Source organism: Nelumbo nucifera, chromosome 4 (assembly GCF_055504915.1).
Source record: "Nelumbo nucifera cultivar China Antique chromosome 4, China Antique-T2T, whole genome shotgun sequence".
Lineage (NCBI taxonomy): Eukaryota > Viridiplantae > Streptophyta > Magnoliopsida > Proteales > Nelumbonaceae > Nelumbo > Nelumbo nucifera.
In genome coordinates, this window is record NC_142652.1 from 2,999,915 (window position 1) to 3,023,452 (window position 23,538).

General features: G+C 34.9%; 1 protein-coding gene across 2 annotated transcripts; it reads right to left on the bottom strand.

The window, feature by feature from the left end:
- Window positions 1–416: 416 nt before the first annotated feature.
- Window positions 417–2,535, bottom strand: LOC104591841 (momilactone A synthase-like). 2 transcript variants are annotated; one of them, XM_010250903.3, is made up of 3 exons: window positions 2,366–2,535; window positions 2,104–2,193; window positions 417–1,498 (listed from the first exon to the last, which is right to left on the bottom strand). In XM_010250903.3, the coding sequence occupies exons 1-3, from the start codon at window positions 2,383–2,385 to the stop codon at window positions 697–699; spliced, it is 912 nt and encodes a 303-aa protein (XP_010249205.1). In that variant the 5' UTR covers window positions 2,386–2,535; the 3' UTR covers window positions 417–696. The 2 variants fall into 2 exon arrangements, with proteins under 2 accessions (XP_010249205.1, XP_010249204.1); XM_010250902.3 differs by having other exon boundaries at window positions 417–1,504.
- Window positions 2,536–23,538: the final 21,003 nt, after the last annotated feature.

A 23,538-nucleotide genomic window follows, 5' to 3' on the forward strand; every position in this document is an offset into this window, starting at 1 on the left:
ACTCGAAAAAACTTTCAATTCCCGGAAAGATTCCGACTGAAAAAAAAATGCAAACTGTATTCGCCTCTTGGGTATTTCTTAACCGCTGCTCTTCTTCGACTATGACCCAGAAGTCTTGAAGAGGACTGCTTGAGCATCTACATCTAGTTTCTCTGTCGAAATTACGATCCATGAATCATAGGTGGGTCGGAGGCGGGCCTATGGCTCCGATTACCAATAGTGGCTGGGGCAGAGGGAAAACTGAAAGAAGCCCGCGAGTTTCTCAAGGAAATGGACTTGACCTGTATTTCTTTTGATAATTATTCTCATCAGTACATGTGCAAAAATGAACAAAGGCTTGAGCCTTTTATGTGAGATTGTAAAATTATAAATATTAATTGAATGGATTTCGGCCTTAAGCCGTCGCAAAATAATAATAAAGAACAGGAAGGCTTCACGCCTCATTGATTTTTTCATGGCTGAAACATTTTTCTCTTCTCTTTTCTCACCAAATCTAGTATCGTTTTAGTTCAGTAATATTATGAGCAAAAGAAAGACGTGCACGACGTATGATGCAGAAGACTTCATATATAATAAAGGGTCAACATTTTAGTAACTACTAGGTACTAGCAATAGCATTAGCAAGAACAACATACAGAGGAGTCTACTCATATCTCCGATTCCCATGCAAGTAGAAAGTATTGGCCTCGCACTCTGCTAAATCTGATCTGGTCTAGGGAATCCAAGATGCTTAAAGCAAGTGAAGCCTCCGTCTACCACCAGATTATGACCTGTAACATATTTTGCGTCGTCGGATGCCAAATGCACGGCGGCCCGAGCAACATCTATTTCCTCGCACCTTGCCCCATGCAACTCCCCTAATCCATCTATCATCTTCCTTATCCATTCATCTCCTATGCCCGGATAGGATGCCACCAGCCTGTCCACCACCAGGGGCGTGGGAACCACAAATGGCGATACGCAGTTGATGCGGACCCCATGCTTGCATAGCTCGCTGGCAGCAGACTTCACGATCCCAGCTATTGCAAACTTGGACGCCGTATAGGGGTGCGGCCCAAGCCCACCCAAGAGCCCACTAATGCTTGACGTGCAGAGTATGGAGCCCCTTTTCAAGGGCACCATTACCCTGGCCGCGTGTTTAATTCCGGCGACGGTGCCACGTACATTGACTCGCATGACACGATCGAATTCCTCCAGGTTAAGGTTGGCAATGCCTGGAGGAGTCAATGCACCGGGAATTCCAGCGTTGTTGTACATTATATCTAGCTTACCGTAATGTGCTACCGCGAAGTCTACGGCTTCTGCTACCTGAGACTCGTTAACAACGTCACAGTGAACGAAGTGAGCCTGTGGGCCGAGATCTGTAGCCAATTGTGGGCCGACTTCCGCATTGATGTCAGCGATTATGACCTTAGCTCCTTCTTGGATGAACTCTTGGGCCGTCGCCTTGCCAAGCCCACTTGCACCGCCTGTGATCAAGGCGACCTTACCTTCCAACCTGAGACTATTGAGATGTGAGTTCTAGTAATAATGTGAGCGTTGTCCTTGTTCCGCCACTTGATCAGAATTGATGGTAAAGAGTAAAGAGTAAAGAGTAAAGACGATGGATCCGAAGTCGTTCCATCAAGACCAACAGGATGCATGATTACTCCGAGTGCTGTTATTCGAAACCTAGATAGCACAGATCTTAGATCTTGGAGACTATAGAACCGACATTGACGTATCTAAATCAGCCATATGTTTCTGATGATCAGTTGTGCAGTCGACTACCTTGGGACTGAAAAAGATAGTACCAAAGGAATCACCAAGGCCATCGATCCCGACTGCTTTTTTATTTTAATTTTTATGTACTTATTTCGATTTATCAACTACGTATACGCGAAAAATACCAAATGATTTTCCATGCACGGAGTTGTACAAATGAAAATGAGAAATGATCCTCAAAAACAGTGAAGGCTCGAGATCCACAGAGAGAGAAGACAGGAACAGGATTATCGAGAAAAGAGAAAGATCAAGCTAATAAGATAAAAAGCTAATATCTCTAAAGTCGTAAACTGAAATTATGAAGCTGAATACGAAAAAGTAATTCAAAAGAAAACGTACCGTCCAGTCGGTGCGTTGGAAGAAGCGAATCCGAGACGGTTGTGGAAGGAATGCGCAGCGCTCCCTTTCAAATGTCCCAAGAAATGTCCTCTGCTTTTCAGGACAAAACACACGGATTATTTACGGTTTTGTTCATGAATAAATAAATCGAAGGAGGAAGATTTGGTGGGAAGAACTGGTGAAAACAAGAAAGATACGTAGAAGAGATTGCTCGAGAAACAGGAAGAAAAAGATGAAGTAAGGCTACAAGGAATGCACAGACCTGGTAACCGATCTTAACATCTCTCCTGTGAAAAGTATGAATATTCCAGGCTAGAGAGACTGAGAGAGGGAGATTATCTTGGTATTTCTTGTTTTGTTTTACTGTGAAATGTGAAGTATTCTGGAGCTCCGGCGAGATTTTGAGAGTGATAAACGGAGAAAGTGAGTGGACGTGATTTGAAGAGTAGTACTTATTACTTTATTTATTTATGGAATCTACACTGGAAAGTGGAGATGGTAATAAATATTTTCTCTCTCTCATTGCTTGTCTTTTGACACGCATTCCTACGAAGAGAGGGAGAGAGGGAGGGTAGAATGGGACAGACGACCAAAGCATGCTAATGCAGGGGGCCTGGCGGGACAGGCGCTGGCCTCTAAAGGTGAAGCAAATAGCAATAAATAACCCCCTCCTTTTTCATTTCTTTTTTTTCCTTCTCGCTTAACTTTTTGTCTAAAACATCATTATAAATATCTTCTGCAAATCGCGAGCGGAAAATAGAACTGAGCGAGCCAGTCGAAAATAGTCAAAAGACAACCCAAGAAAATTTTTGTAGTTTATACATACATCATCGAAATCGAATCGGTATCACCTGGTTAATTAATTCATCGGTTTTGATTTTTAACCGGTTCGATTCTTTGATTTTTTATATTTATGATATATACTATATAAATATATATAATATAATATTATAAATAATAAGTGATATATAATATATTATAAATATTATAAAAATATATAATAAATACATTATTATAAATCTAATACATAAATATATAATATATAGAAAATATGTGATATATTAAAAAAATATAAAATATACATATAAATATATATATATTGATCGATTTAATTAATTATCCGTTTTATTTTTTTATAGATTAACTGAAAACTGAACCAATCCTTTGATTTTTCAAAAATACCAAACTGGAATCGAACTCATCGATTGAATTAACTGCATTTTCCGATTCCGTTAGATTTTTTGATTTTTCATGGACACTCGTTGTTCAAATACTCTACCGGAACTGGAGTGGTCTTCCAGTAATCCAATCATTATACTCCACGTTAGTCTGATCCCAGGGCGTCTTTTTTCCCTTTTCTGCGTAGAAATCCCCGTACGTATATGGGTTCACGAAGATCCAGTAATTGGCGCAGTTACGAGTACAACTGTAGGCCTTACGCTCCGTGCAGTCATCTGTACTATATCCATATATAGGGGCGTAAAACAGATCAAATTGCTATCCGATTATAAAATTTAAAATCCGAATTTTATTCATATGCGACGGATATTGAAAATCAATCATGGAATTTGAATTCTATTAAATATTTAAATATTGAATTTAATTCAAATTTGATCAATTAATTATTTTAGATGATTAATAAATATTTTATTTATATAAAGTATATAGATATATACATTATTATATAATTAAATATTATATATATTAAATATATGTGATAATTGTACAAAATCCATCATCACTTTTTATGAATTCTCTTAAATTCACCACAAGTTTTCAAAACGTCCAAAACTTAGCATGTCATATGAGTTTTATTTTCCAAAACTCACCTTCCATTAGTGCACCGTTAATATTTCTTAACATAAATGGCCATGTCAACATAAATAACACTTTTCATGACCAAATTATCCTTGCATGGCGAATTAGGGAAAATGGTCATTTAGGTTAGGGTTAGACCGAAATTCTCTCTCTCTCTCTCTCTCTCTCTCTCTCTCTCTCTGGTATGCCTCTCTCGCTCAGATCTTGAAGGTAGTCACTTCATCACCCTCTCTCTCGCTCAAATTTGGTAGCCGCACCACCTTCTCTCGCTTAGATCTTGAAGGTAATCACTACATCACCCTCTCTCTCTCTCTCTCTCGCTCAAATCGGGCCACCGAACCACCTTCTCTCGCTTAGATCTTGAAGGTAGTCATTGCATCACTCTCTCTCTTGCTCAGATCTAATCGTCGCCGCACCACACTCTTCGGATCTTGTTGTCACCGTAGCACCTTCTCTCTCACTTAGATCTTGAATAAGATGATCTACTGGTTTGAAGATTTGAAAGAAGACAATCATAAATTTCAAAGATTTTTGATGTTTTGAAGCATTTATGCAAAAAAAAAATATTTTTGTAATTGTTTATCTGATTGTCTGAAAATATTTTTGAAATTTTGTTGCAACAATCTTCAGATTCAATGTCTAATTTTTGTTTATTTTTTGAAAAAAATTATCATTTTATTAGTTTGTTTGTAATTTTTTATTTTTTCTGAAATATATAATTAAAAATCTTTTTTTTTCTTTTTTAGTTGATATTTTTAAATAATTATAATTTTATGTATTTTTGTGTAGGTTTTTATTATCTTTTTGAAAATTTTATCACTTTCTTGTATTTTTTTACAAATTTTTACTTTTTCTATAATATATAATTTTTGAATTTTTATCATTTTATGTATATTTGCAAATTCTCTTTTTATCCAATCTTTATATTTTTCAAGTTTCTTTTGTCTTTTTTACTTTTTAATTTTCTTTTTTTTTTGCATTTTTAGTGTTCTGTTATAATTTCCAATGTTTTTTTTTCTAACTTCTGTTTTTTACATTTTTCTATTTTCTACAATCTATAATTTTTCTGTATTTTTTGTTATTTATTTGCAATTCCTGTGTTTTTCTATAATTTTAGGTGTTTTTCTACATTTTTTTATTTTCTGATTTTGTTTTTAATTTCTATAGTTTTTTTTTGTAATTTCTGTGTTTTTGTGTATTTTATATTTGAAAATATTTTTTTGAACATTTTCCTTTTTTCATGTTTTGTAGTTAAAATATTAAAAAAGTGATGGTGGGTTTTGGACAATTTCCCTTAAATATTTTATATATTATATATAAAAATTAAATAATTTATTTAATATGAATATTTATTCAATTGAATCAAGTGATATCTGAATTATCTCATTTATGATGTTCTAATTATTCAAATTAACAATCAAATCTCAAATTCAAAATTGAATTTTCTAATACTGTTGACCCCTTTATCCATATACTTGTCTTAATTTTTTATGCTGAAGTTAAATTTGATATTATATTTTTAATTTATAATTTTGCTTTGATGTTTTACTCACTATATGTATAGCTAATATTTGCACATGTATTGCTATAGTCGGCTATTTAGAAGTCTTACAACCCACGTTTTTGTTGGAAAAAGATCTAGCCACCAAAAGATGATGCCCTGAAAAAGATGGGTGAAACCCGTTTTGGGCTCTTTTCGGAAAGCTCCAAATAGAGATGTTCGAATTTTTTCATCACGTCTTCACACGGAAAGATGTGCAGAAAGACACGCCTTAATCAAGTGGTCTTTATGCTACTAAGATCTTGATACAAAAGTTCATTCGTCTTTTGGCTGTCATGTCTACTTAAAGATCTTTCAAAAAAAAAACTTGCCAAACAGTACCTTAATAAAGTAAAATTCAAATACCATGTATCATATATTTTAATACTTACTTCTACATGTGCATAGCATTGTCTCTTAAGTTTTAACTAGTTTTGATAATTTCTTTTTTTCTATAGAGTAATAGCAAACAAAAGGAATCCTCTTATCTTTTTTTTTTTTTTTTTAAGCCTGATAATGCTATTTCATAAACTAGAGCTCAGAGAGCACTAGAGGGCAATCGACATCAATACAACCAAAGAACATCTATAACCAAAATTAGCCAAGATATGGCTTACCCGATTAGTGCTCCTAGAAACAAAACTTTCTGAATCGAGAGGGAACTATGAAGAAGAGCTCTGCAATCGGCGATCGTATGTTGAATACGCCAAAGAAGATGAGACGACGTCTCCAACAGAGCCTAAATCACAGCCAAAACATCCCCCTCAAAATAAACTAAGGAAAGCCCAATCTCCAGACAGAATTAAACACCTTTCAACAAGGCACAAGCTTCGGATTCCAAATCCATTATTATTAGACAAGAGCTTTTGAAGATGTCCAACTGCCGAGAAACTCCTGCCACCTTGACAGTTCCACGCTATGACTCTCATGTTTGCTGGGGGCAAATTAAGGTTCACCCCTATAGCTTCTAAAAAAATGTTTGTGGTAATGTGAAATTCGTTCAATGATTTCTGTAACTTTGTTCTTTTTTAGGCCCCATTTACTTTTTGGTAAGTTACTTATTCAGGTAAATGTAGTTATCTGTGTAAGTTTTTTAAGAAAAACACTTACATGGGTAAGTGCATTTACCCATGTTCTTTTATTTCTCATGTCAATAAGGCAATAATCATTTTATCCATAAAAATCCATTATTAAAACGGGTATTTTTTGTCCCATTTAAGTATTGACAATTTTCTTCCTAGGTGAAAAAGTTATTTATCCATCTAGATATGGGTATTACTTTCAAGAAAATAAACTTTCCTTGGTCCCCACATAAATATGAAAAAAGAACATGGGATTCATGGTCAATAGGAACCATTGACCAACTTTACCCCTACACAAATTCCGAAAAAAGAACACCCCCTTAAAGTTGCCACGACCAGCTGCCCATGGGGGTTCACCCTCATCTGTAGTGGTAACCAACCCAGGCCCATTTGGGCCCATGCGAGTTTTCCTAAAAAGAAAATCCTCTATCTGTTCCCACTTTCCACCACCATCACCAATAATGACACCCCATTATAACCTTTATCTATTATTTCTGGAAGCATTAATTTTAATATTGGTTTTAGTAACAACATTGCTTTTTATGAAAAAGTTCTAATTATTTTTTAGAAAAACTCACGTTTTGAAACATATACTTGCTTTTCATGGAGAAACTTGATTTCTTGTGAGCTTAGATGGCTTCCCACATGAGTTTTCCCCACACCTACCCACAAAGCAATACAGCCGTGCATTAGAAATATCTCCCGTTGAATCAAGGCAAGCAAGTAAGTTTTTGGGTGGTTGAAGCTTAAGCTCGACTCAAAACTTGGAGCTCAAACTCAAGCTTGACTTGATTTGACAATCTTCGAGCTGGGTTGGAATATTTATTAATAAGTCAAACCCGAGTAGCTCACAAGTCAGCTCATCTCACTTGTGCCCTTATTTCTGATGCATCAGCGCTGTACTGTCTTGTGAGTAGGCGTGGGAAACGGTCTAATATCATTGGTCATCAAAAGGAGGCCGCCAAATATTACTCGTTGAGTAGTGGGTTTGGTGGGGAGTCATGGGCCCACCAGGGTCTGGGCCTGCTGGGTTTTAAGCCTTTAACAATAATTTGAAGAAAATTAAGAGGAACTCACCATGATCTCAAACGAGATAATAGTTGGAACGAAGCAAAGATAGAAAAGAAGTAGACAGTTAGAGTAACAAGGTTGTCATGCCGTAGGCAAAAATGACTTGGGGGACAATTGTATGATCTACCAGTTCCACCGGTTCTGTTCTGAGTTCTGACTCATTTGAGTAACGTTCTATTGCACACTCTAATGTAATGAATCGCAATTTCTCTACTAGTCAGTCTTCAAATCTTCAGGTCTACCATGATTTTAAATGAAAAAGGAATTTCCAAATTCCTATATGGAGTGAATAATCTGAAAAATTGAATATATCTGTTTCGGAAGCAGACCAGCTGTTTGAGTTTATCAACGGGCAATAGCTGCCATTTCGTTTGGTTTATATGGTGCAAGAGATGCTTTTGGTTCAAGACATGTCACAATCGTTTGGCAGGTTCATTGGTATGGAATTTGGACCGCTGGATTCACTATATATATTAAAAACATATGTGTGTGGACAAGAAAATAGTACTGCTTTCCGTAACGAATTATTGTCATTCAGTCGTTTGCGTTTCTACTTCATATGATGATTGGACACTTATTTGATATTTGATTTTTGCTCAAATTAAAAGGCATCGTGTATCCTTACTTGAGTTCAATATTAGGTTGGCAACAAAGAGGAAGGAACTGGATAATGAAGGCTTTGTTTTGGATCTAACATGGGCCAGCCTGTCGGGTTTGCCTTTTTTTAGACTTTAGGACTGACCTGGATTTGGGCCGCCGTGTTTATTTCCCTACTATATCAGGCCTTACTATGGGCCAGCCCAGTACACTGAGTTTCACAACCTAACCAATGGTGTTAGGCTTAGGGTGCAATACTAAACCTTGAATCAGGTTGGTCCGGTTTGGCTAGGTCGAATTCCAGGTTGTTTAGGCTTGAGAAATACGAACCTAATTTAACTTCAGGTTGAGTTGAGTTGGAGTTGAGGCCTAGTGTGAAATGAATGCAACTTGTCTTTATATTTGTATGTATAAATATTATATATATATATATATATATATATATATATATATATATATATATATATATATAAGTGATGTTGTTCAAACTGAGGTGGACAAGCAGGAGATAAAGTGCTCACTAGACGAATTGAATTGGATCCGACAACCTTTAAATACAAAAAGTCAAAAGCTCTGAGGTGATACATCGGGGAAGAACACTCCGATGCTTGAGTTAGTAAAGAGAATGAAGAAGTTGGCTAGGCCAAGTTGGTTATAGCTGAGAGAAGGAGATCAGAAAAGGCAAGTGAGCTAGAGAGTAGAAGAGCTAAAATGAGAGAGCATGAAAAGAGAGAGAGAGAGAGAGAGAGAGAGAGAGAGAGAGATGTACTTTAGGCTCAGTTTGGAAGGACTACAAATGCAAATTTGTAGAGTGCAAAACCTTGTATTTTGTATGTATTTACACTGTACATATTTGTATTTGTATCCCCTCCAAACTGAGCCTAAGGGAATATGCCCTTAAATACCCGTGGGGAAGTGTCATTGTACTCCTCGCTTTGAGGGACACGTTGCCATTCTCCACACCTGTCGCACTACATTGCCTGGCCAGGAGTCATCCACACCAAGATCTACGTGGTAGTTCAACTAGGGTGATTCACTCCATCAGTATGTAAATATCGAATATTGCATGTATGCATATTAATCAATAATTTAATTTTAAAGACAAAAATTTTTAGGCCATGTTTGGGAGTGCTTCTCTTAAAAACAAGTGCTTACTCAAATAAGCATTTATTTGCATTTGACACTCTTATTTCACATTGAGCATTTGGTGGTCTTTTCTCCAATAAGCAATTGTGACTCTTTTGTCCTTCATTTTTTTCAAATTTTCATAACATTCAATCCAAAGTGAATGAATAAAAGTATTTCCATAAAATTACTTTTATAAAAGTGCTTCTGTAAAAAATCTTTTATAGTGTTTTCATAAAGGTGCTCTTGTAAAAGTAATTTTGTAAAAATACTTTATAAAAGTGCTTTTATAAAAGTACTTTTATAAAAATACTCTATTTTCATAAAAGTACTTTTCATAAAATTATTTTTATAAAAGTGCCTTTGTAAAATGATATAATTGATATGATTTGAATAAGTGCTTATTGTATGAGCACTTAAAAAAAGCTGAAACTTTGGGCCTAAAAAATAAGCCCTTATTTCGAACTTATTTCTCAAACACCAATAAGTGCTTAATGGTATTAACCCCCGTCCAAATAAACACTTATTTTTAAGCACTCTAAAACATAGCCTTAATTTAATAAACAATCACCTTATTCTCATATATAGCCAACCTTAATTAATTGTGATTAATATTTTTTAAACAAAAGGAGGTAAAAATTGGGCTAACTCCCATCCCACCTAACCCGGTCTTACACCAGTATGTAAGGCCTTGCATTTTAGGCCCCATTTGTTATAGGAGTGCAAATAGACTGTAAATCCTGATTTACTTTTTATTTCATATTTGACTCTGTTTTCTTTATTTCTGTGATTGGCATTGGATAGGAAACAGATAATGTAGTCTCCACTTTATTTTTATATGAGAGAGAATTAAGGTAGAGGCGAGTGGTGTAAATCTTGCATTGTAAAATGTAAATTGCCCACATGGAACATTTCTTCAGGGGGATAGAACTACAGAAGCTTCTGAAGACGCAGCCAGAAAATTAGGGATGAAAGCCAGAGAGCGAAAGAAATACTGTTGAATGTCATTTCTTGCTTAGAAAGTTACATCCATAAATGAAATTGAGCGCATCACATCAATCTTAGTAAGGACACATAACTAGCTGAAAGTCCATGGAGCCTTTCTCCATTTGATGAGGAAGAAGATTTTGGGGCATAATCGCAGAAGAAATTTAAGGTTTTAAACTAATATAAAAGTACTGCTCTTTTTGGTTTGTGAAGTATGAAAGAACCAAAGTCAGTTTATGCCTTAATCATAATGCGTGACCAGGCCCATCACAAAGGTTGAAAGTCATGCTTCCTCATTAACAATGAAAATGGGAGTTGAATTCTTACTACACCCTGAAAATGGTAATGATTGTCCACACTTGAGTTTGTAATTAACCTAGGTGATGTTTGGCATCGATAATGGTTTCTTGAAAATCAATGTCATGTTAGACCCACATCAGCATTAGAGGGAATCAGCATTAAAATTTCCGTTTGGTTGGTCAATTTTGGTGATTTTCAAGAAATCGGCCAAAAAATCGATTATTGAAATTAGCCCTTTTCAGGGATCACCTTTTTTGATAATTTCCTTATTTCTAATTGATTCTGATTTTTTGAAGATGAAATGGCATCTAACATGACATTGAATAATAATTCTAATACAAAAATAATCAGCCATTGAAAATCAATACCAAACAGACTTAAAGCTGATTTCTCACAAATCAGCTTACATGGCATAAATGATACTAAACAACATTTTTTTTTTTTGTGATTTTTCAAAAATCATCCATTCCATAAATCACCAATTACATGGCATTAGAGGGAATCGTCATTGATGCCAAACATCACTCTAGTTGCCCACACCTTTGCAACGCATGCTGTTATATGTCTTGCCCCCACGAGATGTTCTTGTGTTCCACTATTGGATGGTGAATGAGAGCCTTAGGGATATTTTCCCTAAAAGTAAGGGAATGCCAAAAGTGAAGTAGTATGATTAAGAATGCTCATAAAAAATTGAAAATGAACCAAATTGAAATAATCGAATCTAAAATGCAGTTAATCGAACCAATCATGTAGGTATTATATATATATATATATATATATATATATTAGAGAGAGAGAGAGAGAATTCAGATTTCCTCAGAGAATGCCCTTCACACCCACCTCACAGCAGGAATGGGATCTGCTCCTCACACAAGGGCGCCTCACAGGCACATCCACTGTGCATTGAGAACATCTCCCATGAATAATAACTTGTAAGAATGGGAGATGTTCCCAATGCTAGGATGTGCATGTGAGGTTGTTGTTAGGTGCCCTGTGTCAAGAGCAGATCCAGTCCTCACAGCACATTGCATCCACACAGTGGGAACAACTATGATACATGTATGTTTTTATTCACGGGGAGATGTTCCCAATGTACAAATGCAAGTACTGCGAGGTGGGTGTGAGGACCATTTTATGAGGGTAGAGTCCGGATTTATTTGAACCTTCAATCACTTGATCTTCTACAAGCGAAATTTCTATGCGAATAACATTTAGCCGCAACATGGGAACATGAACATCTCCCATACATGACTGCCAGTGGTGTGAGGTGCTTGTGAGGACCATTCTGTGAGAAGGAAATCTGGATGTATATGTGCCTTGATCTTCTACAAGCAAAAACTCTATGCAGATTGCATTTATCTACACATTTGGAACATCTCTCATGCATGTACGTTAAATTCATAAGGAAATGTTCCTAATGTACAACTGTATTCCCATACTTGCACGGTGTGTGTAGAGTTTTTACTAACAGAGTTGTAGAGAATCCCGACACGATTCATATACCAGGGATGCAAGTGAGGATGGCTAGGGCAGATTTATTATCAACTCAGGCTCAAGGCCAGATTGAGCCCAAGGTTAAGCCAGATTTTCCAAACTTGAGTCCGCCTAATGCATTCGAATTGGACTCAAGCCCAGGTCAGATTGGGCTTGGTCAATAAATCTATTCTATATTTGGTTTGACTTTACATTTGATCAATTACCGAAAAAAATAAAAAGAAAAAAAACTTTACAGTTGATCATTAAGGTCGAGCATGTTCCATTAATTAATTAAATCCTAAATGGTGTACTTTTCTTATTAACTCCTGACTTTATATTTCAGCCTCTTATTCAGAAAGTTGAATACGCTACAGTTTTGCAACTCGAACCGTAATTCAGTCCATCAGTCCAGGTTCCAGGACAATCTCGCTGGGTATGCATGATTTATTAGATTTGGTGTCTGGCCCATATCTTAGGTTTAATGCGAGATGCCATACTCATCACTCATTGGCTTCGATCTGGCCGTTGGTTCATGAAAACGAAATCCAACGGCATTTCTATTGCCCTAATTGGGTGCCGTTGGTCCGAGGGTAGGTGGATATTATATAAATTCAATTCAATCCATGGTAGACAGTTTTGGTTGAAGAAATTAATAGACAATATCACATTGCTACACTAGTTCGCATATTCAATTTCAATACCACGATAAATCCGTCGACAACGAACCAACGATATTTATTGGAGTAAATGACAATTAGAATCTCCATTGGGTGAAGTCAATGGACAAAGGCCTCCTTTAAAATCAGTTTGCATGTAACATTATATGTTGTTGAAGATTTTTTTAGGAACCCAATTTTATGATCAATCAAGAAAAAAATAAAAATAAAAAATAAAACTTGATATCCTTATTTTCTAATATTTCTTAATCGATGTTGAAATCATTGCTAGATTCTATGATGCAAAAAAAGTCAATCCTAAAGAACTCGGCAAAACTGGAATTTGGGTGTTGTAAATTGCCAAAATCAATTGAAATAGCTCATGTGAATGGGTCTGTCAACAATACCCATAAATCCGTGACCCGATCTGATATTCGATTAGATCATTTCGGATCCGGATGAGGTAAATGTTATATTGGATCGAATTCGGATGACTGAAGTATAATCCGATTAAAAATTGGATTGAAATTGGATTCATCCCATCCAATTCAATAAAAATTAGAGTCTGATATATTTATAAATATAAATATATTTTATATTATCTACTTTTATACATTAATGGAGTAGATAAAATTTCTTAGGGGTAAATGAGAAAATATATACTTCAAACCCCTAGTCGGTTAGCCCTAATCAATGTTCAAAGTATCGAAAACGCCAAGTGTATTGGAAAGCAATTTTAAGAGATGTATCAGGATATGCCTTAGATACGCATGTGTATCGGAAAACAAAATTAAGATATGCATAGATATGCTTGAAAACACTATAAATACTTTAATAAATCATAAAAATGCATCAATGACACTAAATATAAGACCTCAATGATGTGTATATGCATTAAATTAATATATTTTAATAGTTTTATGAAGAAATATATTGTAGTTAATTATAATTTCATTAAAAATTCAATGCTTAACTATAATTTATAAATTATAATTTTTAAGTTTTAATGTTTTATGGAATGGAAAAACCCAACTCTCCTATCCAACCATAAAACATGCATTGGTATAACTTCTAAGTGAAAATATAATTAATAATTATTTATTACTTAAACCATTTTTATTTATTATTTATTTCCAAAAAATATAAAAAAGTAAATAAATATTATATAATATATTCAGAAAATAGTTATTAAAGAAGAAATTTCAATTGCTTTGTGTATATGATAGATGATCCAAAGAATTATAATATATTCAATCATTGTGATCAAATGATAAAATATAATTAATTATTTATTTATTTTTTAATTCTAAAAATAAAAAAAAAATTGTTAAAGAAGAAATTTCAATTGGTCTATGAATATGATACATCATCCATAGAATTATAATATATTCAATTGTTGTGATCAAATGATAAAATGTAATTAATTATTATTTATTTTTTAATTCTAAAAATATAAGAAAATCAAAAAAATATTAAAAAAGAAATTTCAATTGCTCTATAAATATGATAGATAAATCCATAGATCTAAAACATATTTAGTCTTTATCGGCAGAGAAAAAATAATATTTTCAACTTTGTTGTTAATTTATATTTCCCCGAATATCTTCATGAATTTTACATAAATCTACTGTTAACACAAAAAAATTGTGATTTTGAATGTAAGAAATGTAGATAAACATAAATTTAAGCATTTAAGAAAAAAATCACAAGATATCATAAAAAATTAAAAAAAAAACTTACTTATTTTTGCCATATTTTTTCAAAATTTGAAAAATATTCAAAAAAAAAATAATGATTCACACTTGTTTCTTGTAGATTTTTGCAAATTTAGCACTCTAGGAATGAGGTTTGGAGTTTTAGAGTCATTTGAGGGTAAAAGAAGGTTTATTTCAGGGAAAAGAAGCTTGCTTTCTCCTTTATTTTTTTTTCCAGTTTTTGGTCGTATCTTTTTCATTGATACACCCCCGATACGCCTTTGATACACCCCCGATACAGCCCAATACGCATGAAAAAAGATGAGAAGCCCGATTCCCATGTGTATCTCGTATTTGTTTTTCAATGATACGATACGATACACCTCGTATTGGGCGTATCGTATCGAAATTTTAAACCTTGGCCCTAATATCCTAAACCCTCACTCGACACTTCGACATTTTCTTCTCACTTCTCCTCTTTTGTTGTCACCTTACTCGCCTTCCCATTTGCCAAGTTGTTGTCGTTCCCTCCTCTCTAAACTCTCACTCTCTGCAACAACCAAGTTGTTGTAAGTCGTTCTTTTCTCGCCTAGGTTTTCTTGACCATAGAGCGCTCATGTACCGTTTTCTTATTGACCATAGGTTTTCATTGTTCTGAATAAATTACATATTATAAAATTTTAAATTTTACAAATTACAGAATTGTTTCAAAACTTTTGAGTAAAAATTACTGATTATAGAACTTTGTTTTAATGATATTACATTCAGCAATTGTGACCATTCAACCGCTGAAATATGTAGCTTTAGTCAGAGTTGGATTAAAATCCAAAATTCTAAAAATCCGATAGGATTCGAACTCGGATTCCCTGCCCATAATCGGGTCAAAGTCGGATGCAGCCAACAGCATGTTAAATCGAACTCGGATTTAGATGAATCCGATCCGATGACAAGACTACTTGTGAGGATGTGTGTAAGGGTGTGGTCAATGTACAGGTTGTACGGATCAATAAGAGATATTGAATGACCACTCCAAACTTAATGAATCAAAGCATTTATTGGATTGGATTAGACCTGATTCATTAGTAATAGATTTATATTGGATTGGGTAAGATTGAGCCAATATCTGGTCCATTGATAGAAGATAAGAATATAAGTGTCAATAGACCAAGTTTGGATTTGAACCAATCAAAATTAAAACCAATCTAAATAGATTGGGCAGTCCAGACATTGAATTGGATTAGTATGAAATGATCCACAGGTCCAGAATATTCATGAGATTGGATTGGACCTGATTCATCTATAATGGAATTATATTGGACCAGATCAAATTGAATGAAATCTGTCCAATTGACAAACCAAAATTGAGCTAAACGGTGTAAAGCCCAGCTGGATCAAGAATAAAAACCTCAATTGAATTTACGGGAAAAAAGGCCTGTTGTCACTTCTCTAGGAGATATATATGTGGGAACAGCTTTTCCATGAAGGTCATATAGCTGATGTGTCTATATTAATACTGATGAAGTGATGATGATGATGATGCAATTTTTGCACATGCTAGAGTTCTTGTGAATTACTTTTTTTTTCCATTAATATTACAACTTTTTTTACTTTTCAGCTAATGCTTTCTTGTCTTGTTTCACAACTATTTTTTTATTAGATATCTGCCAATACGGTATGGCTTTTCCCGTGTTAAAGAACATTTTTTAGTGTATGAGAGTAGGGTTGTTCATAAGAAGACCCAACCTGACCAAATCGATCAATTCAGACTGACCCAATCCAAGTCAGTCGGGTTTTCTTTAGCACCGGTCGGTTTTGGGTTATAAAAACCATAAACTGATGATTCGGTTCGATTTCGGTTTTCATGTGTGAAAACTGAAATCGATCTGAACCGAATCAACTTAGTAGTTACAACCTATTTAGTTTCTACTTAACAAATTTGTCTCTATCCTAGTTAAGTTAGGTTGTACAACAACTAAATCACCATTAAGTAGATCCGAATTTAAATTCGTGGCCTACACGACGCGACTTAATTGGCCTGTGTCGTGTCATAGGTTGGACTGGTCCATAGGCAAAGTCTTAGGCTAAGTTGGGCCACGAATTCGGCTAATCCATTTTTTTAAATTTTGAAAAAAATAAAGAAAAAGTTAGCATAAATTAAAAAAATAGATAAAAAATTAAAAAAAATATCTCAAAATTTTATATTTTATATGAATTTTGATGTATACAATTGTTTATATATGCAGTAATAAAATGAAATGATATAACAAAATTGAAAATAAAATTATATATATTAATATATTATAGAATTATAGAATATAATATACGACCCAAGCCCGCGCAGGCCTATGCCATGTCGCGGGCCAAGTCTTAGGCCAGACCGGGCCACGAACTGGGCTAAGCAATGTTTTTTAAAAATTAAAAAAATAATAATAAAAATTTTAACATAAATTAAAAAAGATCTTAAAATTTTATTTTAGCTCGAGCTCGCATGAACCGGGTTGGTTTATGGCCCAAGTCTTAGGTCAAGCTGAGCCGCGAACCAAGTTAAGCTTGTTTATGGGCTCGATAGCCCGATAGTTCAACCTGACCCATTAAGAACGCTAAATTAATTAATTAAATAATTTAGGATAGCCTTTACCATTCTTGTATTGATAATACATGAAGTTTTATTTATTTATTTACATATTTTACTAAATTATTTAATTAGTTAATAATTTAATAATTTGACAAATTATTATTACTAGCAAAGTAAGACATAGAATCATGTACATATTTATATATATTTACTCTCTCACTTGATTGTCCATTTATCTCATTTATTTTACTAAATTTATTTATTTATTTATTAAATTAAATTAATTATTATTTAACTATTTACTCTCCCTCTTTCACTCTATTGCTTGATGGCTATGATTATTTATTTATTTATTATTTTATTAAATTAAATTAAATATATTATTATTTATAAATTTTTATTTATTTTAAATACATATTTTTCCAATAAACTTTTAATTAAAAAATTTACCTTTCACATATTTTTTCCTATATAATAATTTACCTATGACAAGCCACTTACCATCATGTTGTGCCCCGGCAATGCAGGAGCCCCTATGCTAGTATAAATAAAAATAATAAAAAATGATTTAAATATAAATATATAAACTTAAATAGAAGGGAATTGTGAAACAGGATTCATGTGAACCCATATAATTGGGATTGGGATAAGGCATGAATAAGGAGGAGGAGGAGGATGATGTTGTGAGAAAGCAAAGAAAAGTCATGATTACTAATTATATTAGTGAATTACTCCATACTAAGTACGGGGAATCAATAATATTAAATTTATATTTTAAAATCAGTAATGTTAAAATTATATTTTAAAATCAATAATATTAAATTTATATTTATTAATATTTTAAATAATTATTAAAATTTCAAGAAATATTTATTTCAAAAAATAGATTTTCAATAATTATTAGAAAATGGATAGTTTTCTTTTGTTATGATACGTAGAGAGTTAATGATTAACTGAGATTGGTAGAATGTAGGTAGAAGTGGTTTTGGATAATCACTTTTACATTTTCTGCATTCTTTTAGGAATGGATTGAAAATGGTGGTGGTGGGTTGTGGGATTTAGCACCAACTACTCAGAAAATGCCACGTGTCTATCTTTTCCGAAAAATGAGAAGGCCATGTGTCTGAATGCTGGGGTGCTGTAACGAGTTAACTTTGGCTGTTGGGGGCCAACAACCTTTCCTATTGAGAGAGTTTTTGGGTTGGGCACATTCACGGCAATTCATGCCAATGCACACCCATGTTTTTGTTTTTACTCAAAATAAATCAAAAGGTAATTACTAATTTGCCCACTCTCATGGTAATGTACCCAACCTAGAAACTCTCTCAACAGGAAAGGTTGTTGGCCCCTAACAACCAATGCTTTCCAGCTGTAGCTTGGCATTAGGTTGTGAGTTTTAGCATGAATTTCTTAGAAATTGCTATGTGTCTAACTTTCTAGAAAATGAGAAAGCCATTTGTCTAAATGATGGTAGTATATTGTGGGCTTTAATAGCAACTTATGTGTAAATGTTGTGTGGTTTGGTAGCAACTAATGTATATTGTGGGCTTTAAAAACTTCATCTGGAAATGTTGTGTAAATGCGATTGCGGTAAAGGAAAACTTAGTTAAAAGAAAATTGGCAATTGATGCTATTTGTCCTGTTTGTTCCCTCAGGCCAAAAACAATTTTGCATTGCTTATTTGAATGCTCTCATGCTAAAGCTATGTGGTTTGCTGATCACATGGGAATTAGAATCCTGGATGGGAGCAATTTGAGCTCCTTTAAACAGTGTCTTTATTTTTGGCTTACTAGGTGATCAACTGATAAAAGTGTCAAGGACGAAGGTTCTTCTCTTCAGCAACGAGACAGTGAAGCAAGGGCAGATTTTTTTTTGGAAAGTGCCAAGGCCAAGACTTTTAAAGCTGAATGTTGATGGTAGCTTTTTGTACCCAGGCCGCTTGGGGTTTGGTGTTGTTCTAAGGGATTCTTCTAGGACAGTGCTAGCAGTTGTTTTTGGTAAGTCTACTACGACATCTCCGATACATGCAAATGCTTTAGCCATTGTAAGGAGTTTGGAGTTGCTAAAGAGATTCAAGGACAATTCCATTTTTGTGGAATCAGATAGTTTGACTTTAGTCCAATCTTTGAATGCCAAGAAGTTTGACCTGGCCTCAGACGCAAGTTTTTTGTGCATGGACATTCTCATGTGTACAGTTGGACTTTCTATTCACTTTGTGCATGTTAATAGATGTGGAAATCTGGTAGCCCATAAGTTAGCTAGAAGAGGTATGAAGGAGTTTGAGTTATTCTTAGAGGATCCACCAGAGTGGATCCAACTTATAGCTAACCAAGACTTGGTTAGAACTTAATTTCTGTTTCTGCTGCTTTGTATTTTGTGTTTGCTTTTTAATAAAAATTAATAGCAACTTCTTAGAAAATGACACATGGACTAAGACCTTCCTTTAATATATATATATATATATATACTAGTGGAGGGGGCCCTGTGTTGCAAAGGCTCGCTCATAAACTATCTCGAGCTCAATTCGAATTAGAGACTTGAGCTCGAGCTCGAGCTCAGAAGTTCAAGCTCAGCTACCTTTGATTGTAGGTCTTTCAAGCAGGCGAGGTGTTCCGAGCTGAGGTCTTCCTTGATTGTCAAGGTGCCAAACCGAGGTCTCCCTTAGCTATTGAAGTGTCGAGCTAAGGTTTCCCTAATAAGCAAAGTTTCAAGCTAATGTCTCCCTTAGTTGACAAGGTGCCGAGCTGAGGTCTCCCTCAGTTGTTGAGGTGCTAAGCTGAGATCTCCCTCAGTGATCGAGGTTCCAAGCCGAGGTCTCCCTCAGTGGTTGAGGTGTCGTTTAGCTCAAGCTCGATACGAATTATAGACTTGAGCTTGACCTCAGAAGTTCGATCTTGGCTTGGCTCAAACTCGACTACCTTTGATTGTAGGCCCCCTAGCAGCTGAGATGCCGAGCTGAGGTCTCCCTTAGTTGGAGAGAGTGGCATTCTTGTAATTTATAAGGAGGGAGAGAGAGAGAGATGGCATTCTTGTAATTTATAAGAGAGAGAGAGAGAGAGATTTGGTAGGAGAGAGTGGCATTCTTATAATTTGAAAGAAAAAAGAAAAATAGAGAGTTGGTAGAGAGTGTCATTCTTGTAATTTCTATGAAAAAAAGGCAAAAAATGCTGTTAGATTCCATTTCCCTCATCCTCAGGCCTTCTTACATACACATTTCAGCTTAATATGTTTATATAGGATAGATATAGATATATACTAAATCTTTATTTTAGAGAAATACATTAATTGCCGAGGCTCGAGCTTGATTCAAATTAGACTTGAGCTTGACTTGAGTCAAAAGCTCAGAAGTTTTAGCTCAGCTTCCTTTGATTGCAAGTCTCTCAAGCAGTCGAGGTGCCGAGCCGAGGTCTCCCTCAATTGCCGAGGTCTCCCTCAATTGCCGAGGTGCCAAATCGAGGTCTCCCTCAACTACTGAAGTGTCGAGCTGAGGCTTTCCTAGCAGGCGAGGGGTCAAGCTAAGGTCTCCCTTAGTTGACAAGGTGTCGAGTTGAGGTCTCCCTCAGTTGTCGAGGTCCTGAGCCGAGATCTCCCTCAGTAACCGAGGTGCCGAGCCAAGGTCTCCCTCAGTGGTCGAGGTGTCGTCTAGCTCGAGTTCAATTTGAATTAGAGACTTGAGCTTGAGCTCAGAAGTTCGAGCTCGGCTCGGCTCGAACTCAACTACCTTTGATTGCAGGTCCCCTAGCAACCGAGATGTCGAGTTGAGGTCTCCCTCAATTGGAGAGAGAAAGTGGCATTCTTGTAATTTAAAAGGAGAGAGAGATGGCAGGAGAGAGAGAGAGAGAGAGAGAGAGAAAGAGATGGCATTCTTGTAATTTGTAAGGAAAAGAGAGATAGAGAGAGAGAGAGTTGGTAGGAGAGAGTGGCATTATTGTAATTTGTAAGAAAAGAGAGAAAGAGATAGTTGGTAGGAGAGAGTGGCATTCTTATAATTTGAAAGAAAAAAAAAAGCAAAAGAGAGAGTTGGTAGAGAGTGGCATTCTTACAATTTATATGAAAAAAGGCAAAAAATATTGTTAGATTCCATTTCCCTCGTCCTTAGGCCTTTTTGCGAACACATTTCAGCTTGGGGCCCGGCATTGTAGGGGCTCGCTCATAAACTATCAAGCTTGAGCTTGATTCGAATTAGAGACTTGAGCTCGAGCTCAAGCTCAATTCGAGTCAAAAGCTCGAAAGTTCGAACTCGGCTACCTTTAATTGTAGGTCTCTCAGCTGCTGAAGTGTCGAGTTGAGGTTTTCTTAGCAGGTGAGGTGTCGAGCTAAGGTCTCCCTTAGTTGACAAGGTGTCGAGCTAAGGTCTCCCTTAGTTGTCGAGGTACTGAGCCGAGATCTCCCTTAGTGACCGAGGTGCTAAGCCGAGGTCTCCCTCAGTGGTTGAGGAGTCGTCTAGCTCGAGCTTGATTCGAATTAAAGACTTGAGCTTGAGCTCGAATTCGACTACCTTTGGTTGTAGGTCCCCTAATAGTTGAGGTGCTGAGTTGAAGTCTCTCTTAGTTGGAGAGAGAGTGACATTCTTGTAATTTATAAGGAGAGAGATGACATTATTGTAATTTGAAAAAAAAAGTGTGGTATTCTTATAATTTGAAAGAAAAAAAAAACAAGGAAGAGAGAAAGAGAGTTTTTGTAGAAGATAGTGCCATTCTTATAATTTAAAAGAAAAAAAACAAAAGAGAGAGTTGATAGAGAATGACATTCTTATAAATTCTATAAAAAAAATAAAAAAAATAATGTTAAATTTTATTTCCCTCGTATATATAACTTTACAAACCCCTTTCGGCACGTGGGTAAAAACGCACCTTACAAGTACCAACAACGCAATTATTGAAAGAAAGAGGGCCCATACAGCTTTCACTGGTTTGTAGCTAACTGGTAAATGTAAAAATAAAAATAAAACAGAGAAAAGTCATGATTAAATTATTTCCTCAAACCCAGATGCAATGCAGTAGGTAGTATATTTCATTTTCACATGTGTTATATATGAAATAATATATAATTTGATCATAAATCAGTGGTGGAATGTTGGTTCTGGGAGATGGAAACAAAACACCGCCGAATAAAAAAGTGGAAAGATCTTTATATCTATTAATTAGGGGTGTTCATGGTAAATTTGTAACCGAATTGTTGATTATCTTGAAACCGAATCGGTATTGAAACAAGTTTCGGTTTTTGATCATTTTGGTCTTTTTAGATATTGTTTGGTTTATAGTCGGAATCGGAATCAGAATTGAAATTGAAATGGCCTATTTCTATAATCTGTTTAGTTTAGATAGGAATGGAAATAAAAATTAAAATCAGTAGGAATGAGATTACATTCTTAATGGAGGGGCAGGGAGTGGCCATTTTCTCAAATGAGGAAATACCATTCTAGCAGGAATGGAAATGAGATTTCAATTCCGTCCAACCAAACAATTGGAATCGGAATAACCCGTTCCGATTCCAGACCCCTATTCCTGTGAATCAAATAGGGCCAGTTTTTTGTATTTATAATATATTATGAATAGATAATTATAAATATGATATATAGACCAATCAGTTCAGTTAGTTATTGTTTTTTTACATTAACCAAAAAATCAAATTATCCCTCAGTTTTTCAAAAATATCAAATAGAAAACAAATTGATCGGTTCGGATTAATTGGATTTTTCGGTTCAATTTTCTTGGTTGGGTTAATTTTTTTATTTACAATCCATATAGAAATAGATGGAGTGGTAGTAGTAGATCCAAATTCCAATGTAAAACACTCGTGCTATAGCCGAAGCGGAAAAGGATTCTTTGATAAGATTAGGAAAACAAAATCTGAAGTGTTATGCGAAGATTAGTTGTGGCCAAAATGGCAAACAGTGTAGCCCATGTTGTGGTAGCCCTCTCTTCTTTGCTTGTAATGATGACGTGCTCCCAGCCCTGGCTTTTGTCCCGGGAAGGGGGTGTTAAATGTGTCTCCCTCCAAGTGCATACAGATGTGTCCATCTCCTTGTCATGTGTTCACTTATGTGATGGGTTGCAAAACAGGTGGCATTTCGTGGCTGAGAGAACAACTGGATAGAAAAAGAAGGTACTCTATTCTATTCTTAGGGTTTGTTCTTTGCATTGAAGTCTACCATCTGAATGCTTTTGGAGCTGTAATAAATTAATAATTACTTTTTGGACTGTAATGAAGTTTGTAGATTTTTATTAATTCTGAATATTTTGAAATTTGAAAAATGACAATTGATTATTTTAATTAAGGGTGAGCATACGGTTGAAAACTGAATTGACTAAATAGAAATTTTAAAAATCGAACCAAAACCGAATTATAAGAAACCCAAAATAATCGAAACTATAATTTTTTATTCGGTTTTCGGTTAAAAACCGAATTTAGTTAATATATATAATATTATATATTATAACCTATAGTATATATTATGAAATTGAATTTCATTATAACACATTATATATAATATATTAATATATATATAGCA